Source organism: Pipistrellus kuhlii, unplaced genomic scaffold (assembly GCF_014108245.1).
Source record: "Pipistrellus kuhlii isolate mPipKuh1 unplaced genomic scaffold, mPipKuh1.p scaffold_m20_p_12, whole genome shotgun sequence".
In the NCBI taxonomy this organism is placed as follows: domain Eukaryota; kingdom Metazoa; phylum Chordata; class Mammalia; order Chiroptera; family Vespertilionidae; genus Pipistrellus; species Pipistrellus kuhlii.
In genome coordinates, this window is record NW_023425427.1 from 14890630 (window position 1) to 14911997 (window position 21368).

At 43.4% G+C, this 21368-nt stretch overlaps 1 protein-coding gene across 1 annotated transcript in view; it reads left to right on the plus strand.

Moving 5' to 3' along the window:
- GABBR2 (gamma-aminobutyric acid type B receptor subunit 2) overlaps positions 1–21368 on the plus strand; it is a 304115-nt gene that overhangs the window by 179570 nt on the left and 103177 nt on the right. Inside the window, exon 7 of the mRNA XM_036433225.2 lies at positions 7196–7432. Coding sequence (XP_036289118.1) covers positions 7196–7432 — 237 coding nt within the window. The remainder of the gene's footprint in view (positions 1–7195; positions 7433–21368) is intronic.

Consider the following 21368-nt stretch of genomic DNA (forward strand, 5'->3'; position numbering starts at 1 on the left):
CATTCTTCTGATTTCTATCACTCTATAGATGCCTGTCTTTGAATATTGAATAAATGAAATTATACAGTATATATTCTTTGGGATATTGCCTCTTTCACATGACATGTTAATGAGGTTAATTTATGTTGTCTCACGTAGACATTTGTTTATTTTCATTGCTATACAGTATTCCACTATTTGACTATACACAATTTACTTAAGATGACATTTGGTCTCTGGTTGTCTGAAATTTTCTTTCTCTCACCTTTAATTTTGAGAGACACATTTAGTAGGTATAGAATTCTATTATTTTTTTTTTTTTAGCACTTTAGGATGTTGTTTCATTGTCTTCTGGCTTCCATTGTTTCTATTAAGTAAGCTGTCAGGCTTATTGTTGCTCTTTTAAGGTAATGCATTTTTTCCCTTCTGGCTGCTTTTAAGATTTTTGTTTTGGTCTTTAGCAACTTTACAATGTGTTGAAGTGAGGGTTTTTGTTTGTGTGTTTATCTTGATTGGAGTTCATAGAATTTTATAGAACTTCATGAATCTGTGGGTTGATGTGCATTGGGGGAAATTAAAGGATAATGTCCCTTTAAATATTGCTCCTGTCTATTCTATCTTTTCTCACATGCCAGGACACCAGTTGTGCATATGCCATACATCGTTTATGTTCATTTCTTATTTGGGGGGCTTCCATCTGAATATTTACTAACTTTTTTTCTAGTTTACTAACCAATTTTCTACTGTGTCTAATATGCTGCTTCATCCATTTATTGAGTTCTTAATTTCAATTATTATGTATTTATATTTAGAATTTCCATTTTATTTTATTTTTCTTTCATAACTCCCAATTTTCTGGTGATATCCTATATATTTTAATCTGTTTTTTTTTTTGAACATATAAATCTTGCTACTTTAAAGTCCATGGCTAAAAACTTCAATATTTGGACCACCTGATATTTCTATATCCTACTTTGCTTCTTTCCCAAATTTCTTACTTAACTTCTTTTTTTATTATGGCTCTTATCTCCTAGTATATATGGAAAGTTTGATTAATTAATTGACCTGGATATGAAAATCTGTAGAGGCTACCGATGGTGTTATCTTTCTCCAGAAAAGACTTCTTTCTCTTAGAGCAGGCTGCTAGGATAGGGGCAAATCACTTTAATCCAATCAAGAATTGAGATTGAATTTAGTTTTTGTAAGACCTGCTTCCTCTATTTTGGTTTGCCCTTATTTCTGGTATTTGTATTTCAGGTTTCTCACCTGAAATCCTGGGTGTTTACTGGCCCTGGATTCCTACTTTTGCCTTCCTGATTCTGTGAGACTCCAAAGACTTCTGCTTATTTGCTTATCCCCTCAGCATCACTTTTTGTTTGGCTTCTCAGCCTATGGCCAAATAGTTCAAGTGCAAAGGCCCATCTGAATACCAGGCTCACTTTTTTGTGTTTCCTTTTTCTCCAAGGCCTTGGCACTACAAGCCTGCGGCTCTGATATCCCTAAACCACAGGGTTTCTTTTATTTTCCCTCCCCTGAGGAACTGCTGAAAACTCTGACCCAATGCATTCTGTTCCTGCACCTAGCCTTACAAGTCATCAAATGCTTCAAGAAAAAACAGCAAAGAATGCTGGAGTCTTCTCAGTGCATTTCTCCTCTCTCTTGGAGAGGATGTCTCCTGGCTTCTCAAGTCTTGGATGTCCTGGTTGCTTTCTGGTGCCTTTGAATATCTCTTTTTATATTTTATTCTGCTTTTCTGTACTTTCTTCATAAGAGCTTTGGACTGCATGAGCTATTTCATCCTAGGGTAGAAGTCTGAACTGAGACTATTTCACTTAAAAGGAGGAGAAGAGCCCAGTGGGAATGGGGTAAGCATGTCACTGTCTTCAGCTCTTTGAGGCACTGTAAGAGGGCGCAGACATTTATTGCGGCTTCATCGGAGGATGTAGCATCCTGAATGTAAGTTACAGGGAGATAGATGCAGAGTCTTATGGAAGTGTGGTTCCATAGGCATCAGGCATTCCCTCAGTGGAAGGTTCTGCCGGAGAGAGAGTGGGCTTCCCATACTGGAGGAGTCTCAGAAGGAGCTCAGCAAACAGCTGGAAGTTGCTATTGAAACCCATAATCAACTTATGGTAACTGATTTGTGTAATATTGAAATCTTGAAAGATTTTTTAAAATATAGATGTCTAAGTTATCTCACAGAAATACTGAATAAAATGCAGAGCCCTCGCATCTTAAATTTTATCAGGCTCCCAAGTGATGTATAAAACTGAAGCATAGGAATCAGTAGACTAAACATCCACAAGTGTGCCTTTCAAATGAGATTCTGTGATTCCAACATCTTATAAGGAATTCTAGGGAGAAACTCTACCAGTTGGAGACATGTCCTTCTCTTCTCTTCAGTTCTTGAGGCCCCCTCCTCCAAAAGCAAGACTCCCCTCGGTTCTGTTGGAATGACACACTCAGAAGGCTTAGTCACATTGTGGGGTTAGCAAGCCTGTGTGGGCTAGCCTGGGAACCTAACCACTATTTATAACATAGTTTCTGTGGGAAACTGTGTTCCAAGTTCCAACAACTGCCTTTCAAAAATATGCTGGAGCACAACCTGTCGGTAATTGGGTAAACCTATATATAAAATTATTTTCTCAGAGATTTTAGCATCTCATACACTTGACCTCAGAGAATGAGTAATTAACCAGCTTTCAATGTGGGCTTTGCAATGGAGGTTCTTCTGCCCTGAGTAATTGGAGGCCTGCTTTAAGAGCAGCTATTACTTTTTATCCCAACAATTGTTTCTTCCTGTTGTCATCGTTTTGCCCAAGGGAGATTAGTGCTGGCTTCACCTGGGAAGTGATGAATAGCTTGAGATACAAGGTGGTAGCAAAAACTTCAACTTGGTGCTAGCAAAGACAGTGAGAATGAGGTAATCTTTCAGGGTTTAACTACACCTGTGTCCCATTCCAAGGACTCTGCCCACAGAAATGAGGTAAACAGTTATATTTCCAGTATTCTCCACTCTCCTTCTGCCCTTACCCCTGGAATAAAGAACAGTTTTTGAGATAGAAAAGATACAGATTTATAAGTAAAAGGATCTATAGGGACTTGTGTGGGCCCCAAGGTCAAACTGAATATATAACATGATCTTGATTGCCCCAGTATCCCCCCCAAAAAATAACCCCAGTAAACTATATCAAGGAAGTTTAAAAATGGCACTCATTTACCTCCTGGTGAGACCAGACTCAGGTCTGGTCTCCCGACTTCAAGAGGGTCACAGGAACCTTGAACGGTGTCCCACTGGCACATTCTGGATAGGAAAGAGGTCTGGAAGACATCATCTGAACGTAATCATCAGGTCGAACAAACAGGACTCAAAGGCAGACACCAGTAGCCCTCGGATGCCTCTGTGTGCATTAGGAAAAGCTCACAGGAGCAAAATCCGGGAGGAGAAATGTCAAAGGGACCTCATTCGTTTTATACCTAATACAATTAATTGAAGAAATACACATTCAACTCATTTTAATATTTTAAAAATAGCCAGTAGCTAAATTAACCAGAAACTGACCCCTGTGGCATTTAAAGAAAAATATAACCAAATAGTAAAAGATGGAAAAATAACAAGGATGCATTAAAACAAAACATTAAAGGTGTGACTACCACCACAGCAACATGTATTGAAAGGAAATGCATCTAATAAATAAAAATTACCTATCAATATTTAAAAAGAACCTGCTCTAATTGGTTTTTTTAAATATATTTTATTGATTTTTTACAGAGAGGAAGGGAGATAGTTAGAAACATCAATGAGAGAGAGTCATCGATTAGCTGCCTCTTGCATGCCCCCTACTGGGGATGTGCCCACAACCAAGGTACATGCCCTTGACCGGAATTGAACCCAGGACCTTTCAGTCCGCAAGCCGATGCTCTATCCACTGAGCCAAACCGGTTTCAGCTGCTCTACTTGTTAATCAGAGAAATGCATATTAAAGTTGAAAGGAGATATACTTTTGTCTTAACCAACTGCCAAAGACTTTTAAAATTGAAATATCTGTTGTTATCAAAGATACAGGGAGATGGGTGCTTTCATATACAGTGGAATTTTATCTTTTCATATTTGAGGAGAATAATTTACCATAGTCCTATTTATATACTAGTATATGTCAATAGTATTTATGTTTTGCCTCAGCAATTAGGAATTTATTCTGGGGGGGAAATTACCAGTGTGTGTTTAGAAAATGTAGATACAAGGATGCTTTTGCCTAAATGTGCAATAATTGGGAATTGTTAAGGAAGTAAAGATAGGCTGTTCACACACTGGAGGTCTGCTGACCCCTCTCAGCCTAGGCTCTGCAGGGCATGTTAGGTAGGTGGCTTTGCCAGATGCCAGGTTTAAGAACCCATACTCACATCATGGGCTGATATTTCTGGGTACCTACCATGTCCTGGACACTGGACTGGGTGCTTTGCATACTTCATCTCACTGAACCCTCATTGGCCACCCAACAAGGATGGACATGCAGACCTGGGGGAGATGGGACCACCCCAGCTCACAATTAGCAAACCACAGAGCTGGGGCTGGATGGCAGGTTGTTCTGCTTCCACATCCTGTGTCCTTATCACACTGCCAGGCTCTTCCTCTGTTCCTGAGAGGAAACTTCTAGATCACTTGGTCCAAACTCCTCATTTTTGAAATGGAGAATGAGACTTAGAAAGGGTCTCTATATGTGTTGTTTTGGATTCTTGTGATACCTTAGTGATTAAGACAACATCCCTGACCCTATGGAGCTTAATTCTAGTTCTGGGAGGGTCGTTGGAATGACAGTAAGCAAGAAAACACATAAGTAGGAAAATCACAGGACGTGAAAAGTGCAGTAAAGAAGATAAAATTAGCCCTAGCTGGTTTGGTTCAGTGGACAGATAGATAGTTGTCCTGTGGACTGAAGGGTCCCAGATTCGATTCCCAGTCAAGGGCATGTACCTCAGTTGTAGGTTTGATCCCTGGCCTTTGTTGGGGCATGTGAGGGAGGCAACCAATTGATGTATCTCTCTCATATCGATGTTTCTCTCTTTCTGTCTTTCCCCCTCTCTTCCACTCTCTCTCTAAAAATCAATGGAAAAAATATCCTTGGGTGAGGATTAACAAAACAAAACAACAAAAATGAAGAAGATGAAACTAGTGGATAGAGAATGCTTGGGTGAGGGGATTTTTGAAAGGGTGGGTCAGGAAAGCTGTCCCTGAGAAGTGACAAGTGTTGATACTGAAATGCAAAGACCTGGGGAAGAACCTTTCCAGGAGAGAATACAGTTAGAGCAGAAGCCCTGAGGTGCAGACAAACTTGATGTGATCAAAGGACTAAAAAGGTTTAAGGAAGAGAGAGAGTGTCTTAATGTACCTGTCCATGCTCCCCCGGGAGAAGCGAGATGGTGAAGGATGATTGCAGAAAGCCAGCCACAGGGATGGGCAGCAGGTGGGGTGTGATTAATAGTGAGAAGAGGCTGAGCTGGGCTGGAAAAGGTGCTGTCTCCTTGAAGAACCCTTGGTTTGAAGAGAACTGCTGTGTGTTTTGAGTGATGAACAGAATATGATGCTGGACAGGATGCATTCCTGAGGAAAACCTGAGTCATCCAACAGGAGCCAAAACAAAAAGGAGGTTGAAACACCAACATTCACATTTGTCCCGGCAGAATTCCTCGCCCGCAGCATCCACAGTGTGAGGGTCTTGGCCATCCCCAGGCATCTGTGTGAGTGACCCCACTCTGCTAATGCCTTGAGCCAAGGGCAAGAGACGGGCTCCAGCCCCAGGACAGCCCAGGCTCTGATGGCTCAGCTTCACCACCCTCCTAAGCACCAGACTGGGCCCAAACAATGTGGGGTAGTTTTCCAAAAGCAATTAATCATTCTAAAGTAAAAAAATGAGAGAAGTAACAGAGATGAAATTGGAACAGTCTAGATACACACATTTATGTGCAGATGCTCACACACAAAACACAAGCTGTGTGACCTTGGGCAAATTTCTGGGCCTCTCTGTGCCTCAGGGTACAGGGGTGAGGTATATATGAACACGTCTAAGGGCCTTTTCCAGTATAAACTGACAGTGAACTGATGGCTTCCTACATGTGGCTTGTCCCCAAGGAGGGTTTTTTTGAAAGGCTAAGCCGTGGGCTCTGATGACATTTCTGGAAGAGGGGTTCAGAAGCATCTTGGAGAGACTGGGGATGACAGGTTCCCTGGGGCAGCGCTCACTGGACCCCAGTAAAAAGGCACTTTCCGTCCTTTGTGACCACAGTCAGAATATTAATATTACCAATGAGGTTTTGTTATGAAATTTAACTCAGTGGGGGGGGGGGGATAAAAAAATTTTTCTTAATGCCAAGTTATCAACAGACCCTGCTAGGCCGTAGAAAATGAAGGAGGAGGAGGGCTATGTATCTGGGAGCCGCCCCAGACCTCCTCACTCAGGCCCCATGGAGCTCAGAATCCACAAGCCCCCGGGGATATGCCAAGCTGGTGCCCATTCCTCTCTCTCCTAGACCACGCCCCGCACTCCCTGCCTAAATGACTAGAACTGCTTCTGGTGCCCAGGGAACCTCTTGCGTGGGTCAGCCCTCCTGAGGGTGAACGGCAGTTCTTTGGTGGTCTCGGGGCTACTGATGCTGGAAGGGGGAAGAGGCGTGGCCTGAGCGTGGCTGGGCTGCCAGCATCCCCATGCTGCCGTGTCCAGCCCGGCGCTCCGAGGAGTCCTGGAAGTCTGAATTCAGACTTGGCCTTCCACATCATTAAAGGCTTATTTATTATGAGGGGAAGATAGAAAAGATTTTATTGAGTAGTCTGTTGGTCTGTCTATAATTTACATGTTTAGACACCGTAAGTATGTGAGCCTCCACTGGTACTCTATCTAGCTCCAGATGCTGTAAATGTCATGGGGGATCCCTGCTTACAGTTCCTTCCCCTTAACCTTGCTAATAGATCCCAGGATTCAAATCTCAGCCCTGCCACTCACTAGCTCTGTGGTACTAGGCAAGTCCTCTTACCTGAATCACTTTCCTCGCCTGTAAAATGGGGGTGACAATAGTACCTGTCACAGGAGGTTTTTGTGATAAATCAAGGAGGTAACGCACAGAAAGGGCCTAGCCATTCGGAGAGTCTCAGCGCCCGGCACTGTGTGCCTGAGGTCCCTGCCGGTTGTAACTTGGTGTCCCCCAACCCTTTGTTTTCCAGACCCCGCAGCAGTACGAGAGAGAGTACAACAACAAGCGGTCAGGTGTGGGGCCCAGCAAGTTCCACGGGTATGCCTACGATGGCATCTGGGTCATCGCCAAAACGCTGCAGAGGGCCATGGAGACGCTGCACGCCAGCAGCCGGCACCAGCGGATCCAGGACTTCAACTACACAGACCGCACCCTGGGCAGGATCATCCTCAACGCCATGAATGAGACCAACTTCTTCGGGGTCACGGTCAGTCCTGGGCCCCGGGCTCTGCTTTCTTAGTGCCCTTTGGATACATGCAAGGCCAGAAGGGCTGCGTCAGACACCCTCTGACGCTGGATCCATTCTCTCAGATTGCTGAAATAACTTCCTGTGGCTCGTAGGGTTTCAGGGCCGCTGAAATGGGAGGTGCAGTGACGCTCTCTGACCCATTGGGAAAATGCTTCTCTGTAACTCATGAATTAGAAAAGCTTCATGCAGGTCAGGTGGATTTCACTACGCAGACAGGTAGGATGGGTAGCAAAAGCTCTAGATCCAAAGTTAGATTCAAATCTTGGACCTTCACTTTCAAGTTACTGTCTTTGAACGCAGATTTTTCATTCCCAGAATGGAAATAATAAGTACCTATTAGGTAGCTATAAGATTAGCCATTAGAGAGTAAAAATTGCTAATATTTGTTGAGCAAGAAACTTGCTTTGAGCCTCAAGTTTTTCATCTGGGAAATGAAGATAATGCTATATGTCTTGCACAGAAGTTGGGGAAATTAGCAATGAAAATAATGGCTAATATTTCTTGAATGCTTATTATGTGCTATATACTGTGCTAATAAGCACTTTATGTATTATAGGTTGGACCCAATAACATAGACTCATTGCTAGGCACATAGTAGGCAGAGGGGTAGGGTGTGTAGCAGAAGCATAGAAAATGCTATCAAATGTTGTTGTTAACGGTCTCATTGCTTCCTTATGCTGTCATAGAAAGTAGGACTGTTATTATCCCCACTGGAGGGGAGGAACCTGGAGCTCAGAGCATTTAAGCACTAAATCTAATCAGAGGTAGAGCTGGAATTTGAATTGGGTCTAGCTCTTAATTGTTGTATTACACAACTTCTCATAATGGACTTATGTGGTAGTTATTTCTGTCTCATCCTGATGTATTTGTCATTGACTCTACTCCCAAAAAATACAAAAAACTTTTCTAAAGAGTAAGTTGAAATGGCTAAAGTGCTGTCTTGAGTTTTAAAAAGTCATTTACAGAATCAATCTGTCTTGGGGTAGTAAGAGGAGTAGATAAGGTGAGTTGGTTGTTGCAATTCTTAAATGTTCGTATTCCTTTGTGCATGCACTCAGACCTGCACTGTTGGTCTGGCGGGCCAAGCACTGAGCGCCTGTGCAGGTGCTGGAGTGTAGCCTGTGGTGTGGACACAAGGCGAGTAGGATGGGCTCCGTGTCCTGGAGCCTGTAGTCCAGACGCAGGGACCAACCTGAATGCAAATGACAAGCAGCGCTCAGCAGTGGGAGAAACTGTAAGCCCAGAAGGGTTTCTGTGATCTTTGGTGAAAAAGTCAGGGAAGGCCTTTGGGAAAAGGCAGTATGTGAGCTGTGCCTAAGGCGTGCAGAGAGGGCCTGGTGGTCTGACCAAGTGGAGCGAGATGAGCAAGAGAGAAGCACATGTGTGTGTGCAGGGAGTATTAGAAAGGAGGATGACAAGGCTGGGAAGGTATATTGGAGTCCATTTCTGAAGGAACAAGCTAAGGAGAATGGCCTTTCTCTTAAAGGTCAAAGGTTCTCCAAGTGTACCTGGGCCAGAGCACCAGTATGCCTGGGGAGCTGGTGAGACATGCTGATTCTCCAGCCCCTCCCTGGCCCCTGAATCAGAAGCTCCAGGGTGGGGACACAGTGGCTGTGGTTAACAAATCCTCTAGGTGATTCTAATGCACCCTGGAGCTTGAGAACCAGCAAAAAGGGTGTTTATAGCACAGCTAACAGCTTTCCTCAGAAGAGTAGTTTAAAAAAATTTTTTTATTCTCAAAACCTCTTGTTATAAAATCTCACTTGGAACCTGGTACATTATATAGATCACATGTGTCAAACACAAGGCCCGCGGGCCAAATCCGTCCCGCCAGGCCTTGCAATGTGGCCCGCACCGCGCTGTCATCACTGCACTCCGCTGCGTTTCCATCACAATGACAGTTTATGACTGTTCAGTAAACCATTCGGCCCGCGATTTAGGCTGGATTTTAGATTTTGGCCCCTTCTCTGATTGAGTTCGACACCCCTAATATAGATGAAAGGAGCTTCTCAGTTGAACAGAGGAGCAGCCCTGCCTGTTTACCCCTCTTCCCACAGTCCCCACCTCATCCCACCCATCAGCCCAGAGACCTCCCTCCGAAAGGCTCCACAGAGCACCAAAGACCTCTGAGGACCTTTCTCTTATGGTACAAATCCAGAGACTTAGAGAGGGATGAGCTTCCCCCAGGTCCCACCAGTAACAATGTACAGCGCTGTCTCAGAATACTGGTACTCTTCCTCAGGCCATCTTTTCACCGGTGCTTCTTACTTACTAGACTGAAATCATCGTACCCCACATTGAAATGGCTGGATAGAGAGCTACAGAATCTAGGAAGCATTTTGCCGTCTCTCATAATCCTAGAACTCAGCATTTTTCCTGAGGTATCTTACTTGGAGATCATTTATAACTACTTCTAAGTGCTCCCTTTCATCTAAGCCAAATAATTCATAATCCCTACTTGATGAGCAATTAGATAAGACTGCCTGAATCGCCTTACATGGCTTGAAGATGAGTTTCTTTTTAATGGGAAATTCCTTGACACACATTTATGTCTGCTCCGACTTGTGACTCATCATTCAGCGAATGTCAGAACTGAAAGTGGTCTTATAGATCCTCACATTCAACTGCCTCGTATTGTAGATGAGTATCTGAATGCAGACAGGGAGCTTTCAGAGTCCAGAGTGCTAACCATTACACCATGGGGCCAACATCAGACAGGGAGCTTTCAAAGCCACACAGGAAGACTGATTCAGCAAAGCCAGGTAGCTCCACCTGGTCTTGTCCCCACCACACACAGCACCATCTCTTCCTCTGGGCACGTCCCCCTTTGTTGAGAAAGAGATTGCAGTAGAGACAATTCTCCACTCCCCCCACCCCCACCCTTCCTCTTACCCCCTTTGTCACATGTTGATATGTGCTTGTCAGTGGGCTATAAACAGGTTTCATTAAAATTCTCTTCCAATCAGAGAAAAAAAGGATGTCTTCTGACAAAATAAAAAATATCTCCGTGGTCCAAGGAGACCACAGAAGGCCAAGTTCAGTCATAAAGAAAGAAAGGAAAGGAATGGGAGGTGGAAATAAATGGAAGCATTTCCTATTTGCTGAAGGGTTTTCATTATACAGCACACACAGAATTCATTTTTCCACTCTCATGCAGACACTTTATCCCGGGTCACCCTCATTCAGCATGTTTACTATACAGAAAATCGTTTAAACACATTAATTATATCTGTGACTCAATTTCAATTGATTCAGTGTGCACACTCTTGGCTGGGAGCTGGGCCTGTGACTCCTGGTTGGCATGTTGAAGAAGAGAGTTTTGCCATGCAGCCCAGACTGGGAATCTGGCTGAGCTTGGGACCCAGCTCTGTTTTTATGTTCTTAATCTCTCTTCCCAGTTACTCTTCTCATAGGACACCCAGAAATGGGATTTTGTGTCCACACCTGCACCCCTATGGCCTAGGGATCCTGCCCAGCTCAGATTCCCTAAGAACATGGTTCTGGTTTTCAGCCCATTTATAACCTCTTAATGGTTTGCTTTTTAGGTCTCCAAAGCCCAGAGAATTCTGAGTATCCCCCCTCAGCAGAGTTTAAGGCAATGATTCCTAGACTTCTGTATGCATGAGACTCTCCTAGAAAGTTTCATTAAAAATTCAGATTTCCCATCCTTGCCCCAAAACTTATGATACAGGGCTTTGCAGTAAGGCCAAAGAAATCACAGGATTAACAAGCAGCACAGGTGATTCTCAAATAGCAACCCTGAGAATTGCTTGGGGCTCCAGTGATGTATGTCTAGGCGCCCATGTCCATGTGCAACGTATCTACACACACACACACACACACACACACACACACACACACACATTTTCACTTTAAACCTGTCAGAGATGTATTTGTTCCTGCATTCATTCACTCCTTTAATAGACCCTGCACTGGATACTGGGAGCTGGGAGCATAGACGGGAATAATATATGGTTTCTCTCTCAACAGCCCCCCACTTAGTGGGGGAGATAGACAAATAGAGGAATATTTTCTGGGCGGTATCCTGTGTCTGCCCAAGGCCCTTGGAGGAAGGACCCCATTCTGCTTACAGAAATAAAGACCAGGGAGCTGTCCTCAATTTTCCTGAAGTTGAGTGGGCAAAACTACATGTGTGGGTAATTTTACTAGGTGCCCATGCTATGGGTGCTTATCACCCTGTACCATGTGCTGGGTCCAAGGATGCAATGCCAGGCTCTCGACCCAACATTCATGATGGCTTACTCTGCTGTTGGAGCCCCAGCCAGATCTCCTGGGATCTGTTTGATTAGGTTTGTCCATCCTCAGCAGTGTTAGGGGCCTTTGTTAATGGCTCACACGTTGGGCAATTGGAGCCTCCTAACCTGGAGATGCCTGGGACTGACAGCCAGCCCAGCCAACAGCAGTGACTGGTTGGTGTGGCGGTACACCACCAGCGCCATTCACCCTCCGCAGCTCTTCATGGGGCTGCGCTGAGGCGAGGCCTCCCCTGAAACCACATCTGAGCTTGGCCTCTTCCCTTTGCTTCTCTCCCTACAGGCTTCCCCTGAGAACACATCCTTCATAAGTCACTTCACACACTTCCCTGTCCCAGACTCTTTTTATGGGACCTAATCTAAGATACCCATGTGTCTTTGTGGGCAAGTTAAGCATTTTCAAGAGGGAATTTTTACTGTAACCTAATTGGTATCTATGTATAAGGCCTAGCATCAGAGCTTCCTTATTGCCTCTCCCACACCAGGTTCCAGACTCTTCTCCCTCACGCTCCATTGCACTTTTCTGTCACAGCCAGCCTGTGTGAGAGCCATACTTGTCACCTCTAGAGAAATACAGCTCTCAGATTTGCAGGGACCACAGCAGCTCATCCCTCTGGTCCCCACATACTTCACCTAGCACTTTACACCTGCCAGAAGCTCCATAAACACTGGTCACCTTGAGTAGATTTTGTTGGCTTGAATCCACACAAGGCTGAGAAATTCAGGCCCACTCTCCGACACAGCGGCCTTCCAGGCTTTTATAAAATAAAAAGCCTTTTCAACCCAATAAATAATCAGAACTGACAATGGAAGTATTAACAGGAATCTGTTCTTGAATCTGCTAATAATGATTTCTATAGTCTTGCCATGATGGCTGGGGTCAGTTTCACCCTAGTTGTGGAAATCTCCTGTGTGTGTGTGTGTGTGTGTGTGTGTGTGTGTGTGTGGTGTGTGTGTGTGGTGTTTGTGGTGTGTGTGTGTGGTGTGTGTGTGTGTGTGTGGTGTGTGTATGGTGTGTGTGTGTGTGTGTGTGGTGTGTGTGTGTGTGTGTGTGGTGTGTGTGTGTGTGTGTGTGTGTGTGTGTGTGTGTGAAGCAGGAGAAAAGCCTACCATTTACCCTCCTCTCCTATTAGCATCTTTCTGGGGCTTAAGTCCCAGGGCCTGAGCAGGAGGGGGAATTGCTGATGGGCCCTCTGTGACTTGAGGCTGTCGGAAGCCTTTCCTAGAGGCAATTACCAGCAGTAAACAACAACTATAATAATAATCATCCTTGATGTGTGGCTGTCCTGTGTACAGAGTGCATTTATAATCTCTCTCTCTCCTTTGTTCCTTGACACAATTACATTTATTAACATAATGCTAATAACAGCTACAATTAATGAGTTCCTACTGCATCCCAGGTAGCACTCTAAACACTGTACACTGTTACTGAATATAATGCTCAAAACTGCCACCAGGTTTCCATGTCCCACTGAGCTGTGGCTGGTTCTCACCCATGTCACATCTCTGTCCACATGGCACCTCCGTGAGGCCCTCCCTGGCACCCTGTATAAAATCACAACTCCCACTTCCTTCGTTCTTCACAATGGTTATCCCCATTGGGTATGATGCATATTTTCCTTATTCATTGTCTGTCTCATTCTCTACTGTGTCCCTGAGATTTAGAACTAGGTGCCTGGGACAGAGTAAGTGCCTGATAAATATTTGTTTACTGGATGAATAATTTAGATAATTAATGGCCATATCATAGATTTGAAAAGAACAGACTGAGCAAAGATAAATGGTTTACTCAACATCCTACAGGTAGCGAGTGACAGAATTTTTTCAAAACTGCCCAGTCTGGCCGAAACTGGTTTGGCTCAATGGATAGAGCATCGACTTGGGGATTGAAGGGTCCTGGGTTCAATTCCGGTCAAGGGCATGTACCTTGATTGCGGGCATATCCCCAGTAGGGGGTGTGCAAAAGGCAGCTGATCAATGACTCTCTCTCTCATCGATATTTCTAACTCTCTCTCTCCTTTCCTCTCTGTAAAAAATCAATAAAATATATATATTTTTTAAAAACAAAACAAAAACTGCCCAGTCTGGCTGACTCAAAAGCCCATGTTCTTAACCATTCAGATACCCATTAATCCCACCAGCATCCCCAGTACCCTCCTCATAAGCCAGATCTGGGCCAGGCAGGAGGAAGATTTAAGGTTTGCCTCCAAGGAACGCACTGTGCAAACAACCATGTGGGATGCCCGGGGGCGAGAACAGGAACCACTCTCCCCATATTAGAAGCAGGTGATGTTGTGGTCCCTTGCTTGCACTGGGCTATTGTGTGTCCATCTTCCCTTCCCCCTGGACCGTGAGCCTAGGAGCCACTTGAATGGGGCCTGTTATTCTCTCTGCTCCTCTGGTGCCTTGTACAATATTGGCTCTTAGTCCACGGTGTACATGTTTGTTGATTGAACAAATCAGAAATTGTAGCTCAGTGAGGCTATAAAGTAAGCCATGCTAGGGTCCCAGGGTGTATTGGTGGTAAGCCTCATCCAGGACCACATCCTAGGTCTTCTGATTCTAAATGCCAGTGTCTCCAAATCTTGTGTTCTGGGCGCTGCTTGGCTGCACTCGCCCCATTTACTTAAGCACGATTACAAATAACTGCAGACAAGCACAGCGCAGGAAAGAAACCTACTCCTTCTGCTGTCAGATAAATTTGAAAGATCAAAATAATGTGGTTTAGTAATTTGTTTGAATTGATGCCTACCCTTCCAAAGCTTGCAAGTTTGACTTCCTCAAGGCAGGGGGAAAATAGCTGTTTCTCTATGAAAAGCAGTGTGTGGGCGTGTATCATTTTACAACAGCTCCAACAGCAGCCCTATCTGCAGACTGTCCGGGTCCCCGCAAGCAAGACAAAAGGAGGAGACGGTGACATGGTGATCATAGTGACAACTACTGACATGACGATAGCAATGGCTTTAGTTTTGAATGCTCACTATAGCTGGGTACTGTGTTAAGCTCTTAAACATATCATCTCATGATAACCCTTGTTATGGGTTAAATAGGGTCTCCCTACAAATCCATATTTGAAATTTTAGTCCAGAGTACCTCATGATGTGATCTTATTTTGAAATATGGTTGCTGCAGATGTAATCAGTTAACATGAGGTCCTGCTTCAGTAGGGTGATCCAATATAATGAGTGTTCTTATTATAAGGGAAAATTTGGAGACAGACACACAGGGGAGAATGCCAAGTGGAGATAGAGGGAGAGATGGTCTGCGGCTTCTATCAGCCAAGGAATTCCAGTGGTTGCCAGCAAACTACCAAAAGCTGGGAGAGAGGCACAGAACTGATTCTCCTTCACAATCCTCAGAAGGAACCAGTCCTGCTGACACCTTGATCTTGGACTTGGAAAACAATTTTGAAGAGCTCCATAATATATCCCATGCATTTCTGTTTGCATGAGGCCAGAATATGCCCTCAGTGTGTGTCAAGGTGTGTTAGTTTGTGAGCTTGCTAAGCAGGAGGGCAGTCTTCTTCGATCAGAGGAGGACAGCTGACATAAATTTCAGCAGACAAGACACACGGCTTGATGGATGCCAATTCTGCCTGTATGTGCTCATGCAGAGGTTACACACATATGCTCAGATGTGACCCTCTGTGCCTGCCTGACTCACAGCCAGCCCAGGGGAACGGGGAGAGCAGGTGGTGGTGAAGGAAGCTGGGAACATCTATTTTCTCCTGGAATTGCAAACCCTTCTTGCTTTCTTATTTTTCAGTGGAATTCTAACATCCTAAAATTCTTGCTTAAACCAGCAGTGGGCAAAGCAGATTACTGGAGCCTGGTCCAGGCATTTTAAATTTGGGGGCTGGAAGTAAGGTAGAGAAAAGACTGGATGGGGTGCCCCCCTTTGTCATAAAAAGATGCAATAGTGCGAAGTGCTTAGGGGCACAGACTCTAGAGACATATTTTCTAGGTTCGTATCTTGGCTCTTACTAGTAAGCTAAACTTGAGCAAGAACTTAATCTTTCTGCACCTCAGTTTTCTCATCTGTAAAATGGGGACAATGTCTTAAATAGGGCTCCTTGTAAACAGACTTGGAGACAGAGTGTTGTGTGTGGAAGGTTTGTGGGAAAATGAGCTCAAGAAATACAATGTAAGGAAGTGTGAGGGTGGTCAGATTGTATAGAGCAAGAAGCTGATCTGAAATGTAGTTGCAGCTGAGGTTTCGCTGATCCTAGGGGAACTCTGGTGCCAGGATGGACCGCAGAGTTGTCCAGATTGAGGCACGGGGCCTGGGCCTTTGTTTGTATCTTCTCATCAGCCAGTCACAGGCTGTGGCTGGGCCCTGGGAAGGTGTATTTTTGGGTGAGGCTGTTCTCCATGGTGGAGAGTAATTCCCAGTAAGGGACCCTGCTGAGACCTTCAGTAGCCAGTGTTCCCAGGACCTGGAGGATGTGCTTCTGCCATAAGCAGGAAAGTCCTATCTAAAGAATTGTGATGATTGAAGACATTTGTTAGAGGTTTGCAGAGTGTCTGGGATATGGTAAGTGCTAAATTACTGTGAGGATGATGCGGAGGGATGGTGTATTTGGATACCAGCTACACACAGTCCTCTCAGATCCTCAAACACCAAGAGTTAATTTTCCAGATAGCACTGGGTAGGTAGGTCTCCAGGTCACTGATTCAGTTGTCATTCTTGCAGCTCTTGCGTCTTTGTTAATTCACACCCTCACATTCATAAGCACAAAGGCAAACACCCACATGCACTCACAGATATATACTGCGCACCCTTAAAATGTGATTGATGGATATTCAAGCTCATCATGTAGATGGCTATTTATCAGTCTCTTACACTGCTATTTAGATTTGTTTTTCAAAAGAGATTTTACATATAAGTCCAGGGTCATTGTCCCACATTTAACATGTACATTAATATTAAAATTACATTTAACATCAATTATTGTTTTTCAAATTTGCTCCTTGGAAGATTTTGTTAAGCCATCTTATTTAAAAATTAGCAAGCAAGTTTCTGCAGTGACAAATCTGTCAGTCCGTTCCATGTTTCCATGCCTCTGGACCTATTTTGTTCATCAGTTTATTTTGTTCATAAGATTCCACATATAAGTGAGTGAGATTGTGTGATATTGGTCTTTCTCTGACTGTCTTATTTTGCTTAGCATAATCTCCAGCACACCTACACTTTTTATTTTAATAATTGTGTTTTTGTTCTTGTTTATTTTTATATACTTTTTCTTGATTTCCGAGACAGGAAGGTAGAGGGAGAGTGTGACAGGAACATCAATGATGAGAAAGAATCGTTGATTGGCTGCCTACTGGGGACTGAGCTCATACTCAGGCATGTGCCCTGACCAGGGATCGAACTGTGACCTTCTGAGTCATAGGTCAGTGCTCAGCCCCTGAGCCACACCTGCCAGGCTAATTGTGTTCCATTTTAATGTATACTGCAAAAATATGGCTAGCATTTAAGGTAGCAAGGTAAGGGTTCTTTTTCAGTTTTTTGTTTTTTGAGTTTTGTTTTGTTTTGTTTTTGTGTGGTTTTTTTTTTTTTTTTTCTTTAAAAAGGCAGACATTTAGTAAAGCAAAGTACAGATGGTCCGTGGATGTTCCAGAAATCGTGAAGGTGGTACATGTGTGATGGAGGTTTTGGAAACAGTGGCCTTACTGCTTTGTCTTTACTTTATCTTGAAAGGCATTATAGTTGTTCTCTAAAACAGCTAAGAAATGAATCATAAAAGAGTGGGAAGAGAGGAGAGAGAGAGAGAGAGAGAGAGAGAGAGAGAGAGAGAGAGAGAGAGAGAGAGAGAGAAATCAACCAACAGCAGAATATTGGTTTTCTTGGCCAGCTTATACAGTTACCAAAGCAACAAACAGTGCTATACTTGTACACACGATTTTTTTGTGGTAAGGTTAATAGCTTTTTTATTGAATGCCCTTTCACCACATTCATATATTTTTAGTAATAAAATATGGCGTTAGGCCAAGGGGTTGGTGTCCATCAAACAGACAAGAGCTGAGCTACTTAGGGGGAAGCTGCCTGTGGTGACCATAGAAACACGGCCCTTAAAACCAAGCAACACTATGTGAAAATCCTTGCTTCAGTTCTTCTTGTGCGACCATTTGATTCTCAAGTAGTTGGCTAGTTTTTTAAGGGAGACTTCTGCTGCCTGTTTCTTGAGAGTGGAGTCTGAGGTTCACTTCTCTGTTTTCGGTTGCTAGCTCAAGGTCCACCTGTATTTGAATTTCAAATGATGGTAAATAACCAAATATATCAGAGAGATATTCATGACCACCACAGTTTCCAACCTTTCAACATCTCATGTAGGACATATACAGGAAAAACTGGTTAGCTTGTTGGATGGATAAGAGGATGGATGGGAGAGTGGCGGGTGAGTAGATAGTTGGGTAGCTGCATGGATGAAGGGATAAATGGTAAGTGATGGATATAGATGAATAGATGATGGGAGTAGAGGTAGATAGATGGGTAAATGGATGAATATGTGGGTGGATGAATATATAGCTGTGTGGGTAGGTGGGTGGACAGATGGATTGGTAGATGGGTAAGTGGTAGGTCAGTTGATGGGCAGCTGAGTAAATACACAAAGATGAATTAGTAGATAACTGGTTGGTGAATAGGTGGCTGAGAAGGAGTGAGTGAATGAACTGCAGGTTTATAAGAGGTCATTGTAACTTATATGCATATGCTTTATTCTAATCAAAGCACATTTTCTTCAGGAGGATCGTCAGAGGTGATAGTCTTGATGTCATGACTCTTTTTTCATACAAGTCCCGATCACTAGGAAGTGTTGGCCACATTTTCTGATGTGAGGCCCCATCTTGTCATAACACGTGGAAACGCGTTACATTGCCTGCATTTATTCTTCACTCACACTTCACCCTTTCAGGGATTCAGCTCATTAAAATCTGTTCTCTACTCAGTTACTCTTTAAGGAAGTTCCTCATTAGGGCATTTTTGCTATGAATCGCGTCACACCAAACCCTGAGAGTGCCAGCCTGAATGCTAAAGACCGTTATTAGCAGATTTCGCCTGGAGATGTTTCAGAGTTGTCAGTTCTGATATTCATAGGATTATATTTTCAAACATCATCAAACAACCTCTATGACAGACTTGATTACTGTGATAAACTAGTTTTCTTCCTTTGAGAGATGTTCCAATTGCAAAAAAATGATTCTGAAATCATTTGAGAAAATTTCTGGACAAAACTGAAGTGGCATTTTCATTTTGGGTGGCTTGCTTAGCTTGCTGGGAGAGGCAGCTCAGTGTGGCAGAAAGAGCACTGGACATGGAGCCCACAGACCTAGGTTTGCATGCTAAGCAGTGGTGACCTTAGAGAAGTCTCTAATCTTTGCATTCTCTTCAGGAGACCAGTGACCAAAGGCCTCCTGCTGGGTTGCTCTGGAAATGAAATAAGGAAGATGCAGTACAAACTACAATGTACTGTGTGTGGTTGAGGGATCCCTGGTGGGGGACAAAAGCTGTATCTTATGTATATATGGTGTTTTTGTTGGGCGGTTTGGCTTAAAAAACAGAAGAAATTAGGCATACAGTGAAAAAATTAACTATATGTCCAAGACCCAATCAAATATCCTTTCTAGACCATGGAATTTTATCAATGATGAGACCACAGCATAAAAACCTGGCACAACTAAGAGAAGTACTTGTTTCTCTTTGCTCATTCATTTCTTCTACTTTTATGTGTACCACCTGCAGTATGAGAGGCATGGAGAGGGGGATGCTATGGACATAGCATTGAGAAAGGCAACTGTAGTTCTTGTCTCAGGAGGAAACAGACATAACTATTTAAATGTTAATTGTGAAAAGTGCTCTGAAATAAAGTTACAGGTTGTGTTGAGGACATATAGTATGAAGGCCTGACCTAGGCTGGGGATCAGAAAAGACTTCCCTGAAGAAGTTGAGATCAAAGAATGAATAGGAGCTACTAGGCAGAAGGATAGAGGGGCATGCCTGGGAAAGGGAGGAGCAAATGCAAAGGTCCTGGGCTGAGAGGAAGTGTGGCACCTTTGAGAAGGCAAAATAAAGCCAGTGTGGCTGGAACTGACACAATGGATGGGATTAGCCTGGGGAGGGGGGAGGAGGGTCGGTGGAGGCCAGATCATGTCATACCTGTTATTCTAAAACCAGTGGGATCCCATGGAAAGATGCCTCGTAGGGGAGCAGACTGCTGTTTTTAGGTATATTTTGCTAGTTGCAATGGAAGAAAAAAGATGAGAAGGAAACAAGAGAAGCAGCAGGGATGCTGGTACCAACGAGGGCAGTAAGTGTGCAGAGAGAGAAACAGGTGAATTTCAAGGCACATTGCAGGAGAAAAATCATAAGGCCTGGGTTTTTGTTTTTTATGGGTTTTTTTTTTTACCAGTTATGATAGAAAAGGGGGTGATCAAGGGTATACTTCTAATGCAATTACTTCCAATTTTGAACTGAATGTTTCTCAAATTACATACACTGTGACTATTGCTACAGTAAATTAAACAAATGAATCTATAGACTTTATAGTGTTCTGTAGAGTTTAACATCTGGATATCTGACAATTTGCATGGTGGCCCAGCGAGAACTGGATGGTACAGGCAACCTTCTTAATCCACAGAAAAATACTACATGTGTGCAGAGGCAAAGATTAGGCCAGAAAGATGTTTGCCAAATGCTCAATAAAAAATGGAATAAGCATGCGCAGGACAAATGTGATTTGAGCCTTTAGACATTCCCAGGTGTGGGGAGGCAACATGACATGAAGATTCTCTTCAACCTGTCTACAAATGAGGTTACAACTTCAGTGAAACCTCCTGGTGTGTTGTCCCATAGGAGTATTACAATACATCCCATCCCCTTGGACCTAAAAAAAAAACTGTGCTTCTAGGAAGTTTCCTTCAGGAAACAATTGCAATATGGTCAAAAACATGGCCAATTAAGGAGTTCATGGCGACATGGTCTGTCTGGGTGGGGCGGAGGAAAAACTGGGAATAACCTAAATGTCCAAAGCCTGGTTTTAGCTAAATAAATTTTGATGCATCTATACAGAGAAATTGTTGGCAACCATTAAAAAAGGTTGTTATAGAATAATATCTAATGGCATAGAAGATTGTTGATAATACATTGTTTAGTGTTAAACAGAGACTTGTATGATAATTTTCCACTTTTGATTAAAATGTAAAACTTTGTAGACTAGAAGAATGCACTTCAACATGTTAAGTGCTTGTCTCTGGACAGAATCCTTTCTCTGTTTATTTCTCCTTTCTAAATGTTCTACGGTGAATATATGTTACTTTAGGTCTCAATTTCAAAACAAAACAGGAAGACTTGAAAATTATTAATTTTAAAAGACCTGGATTTTAGTCCAGTCTTGGCACTTACTAGCCAAGATACTTTAGCAGGTAATCCTTCGGCCTTAGTTTTCCCATCCATACAACAGGATATAGTAATACTTGTTTCATAGGGTTATCATGAGGATTAACTGACCCATCCCTATCTGACACAGTTCCTGGCACATGTGGACTCTCAGTCAACATTAACACTCCTCCCCGTTCTGTCACATTCTTAGATGGACCCTGATCCTCATTTAAAAGTGAATGGGC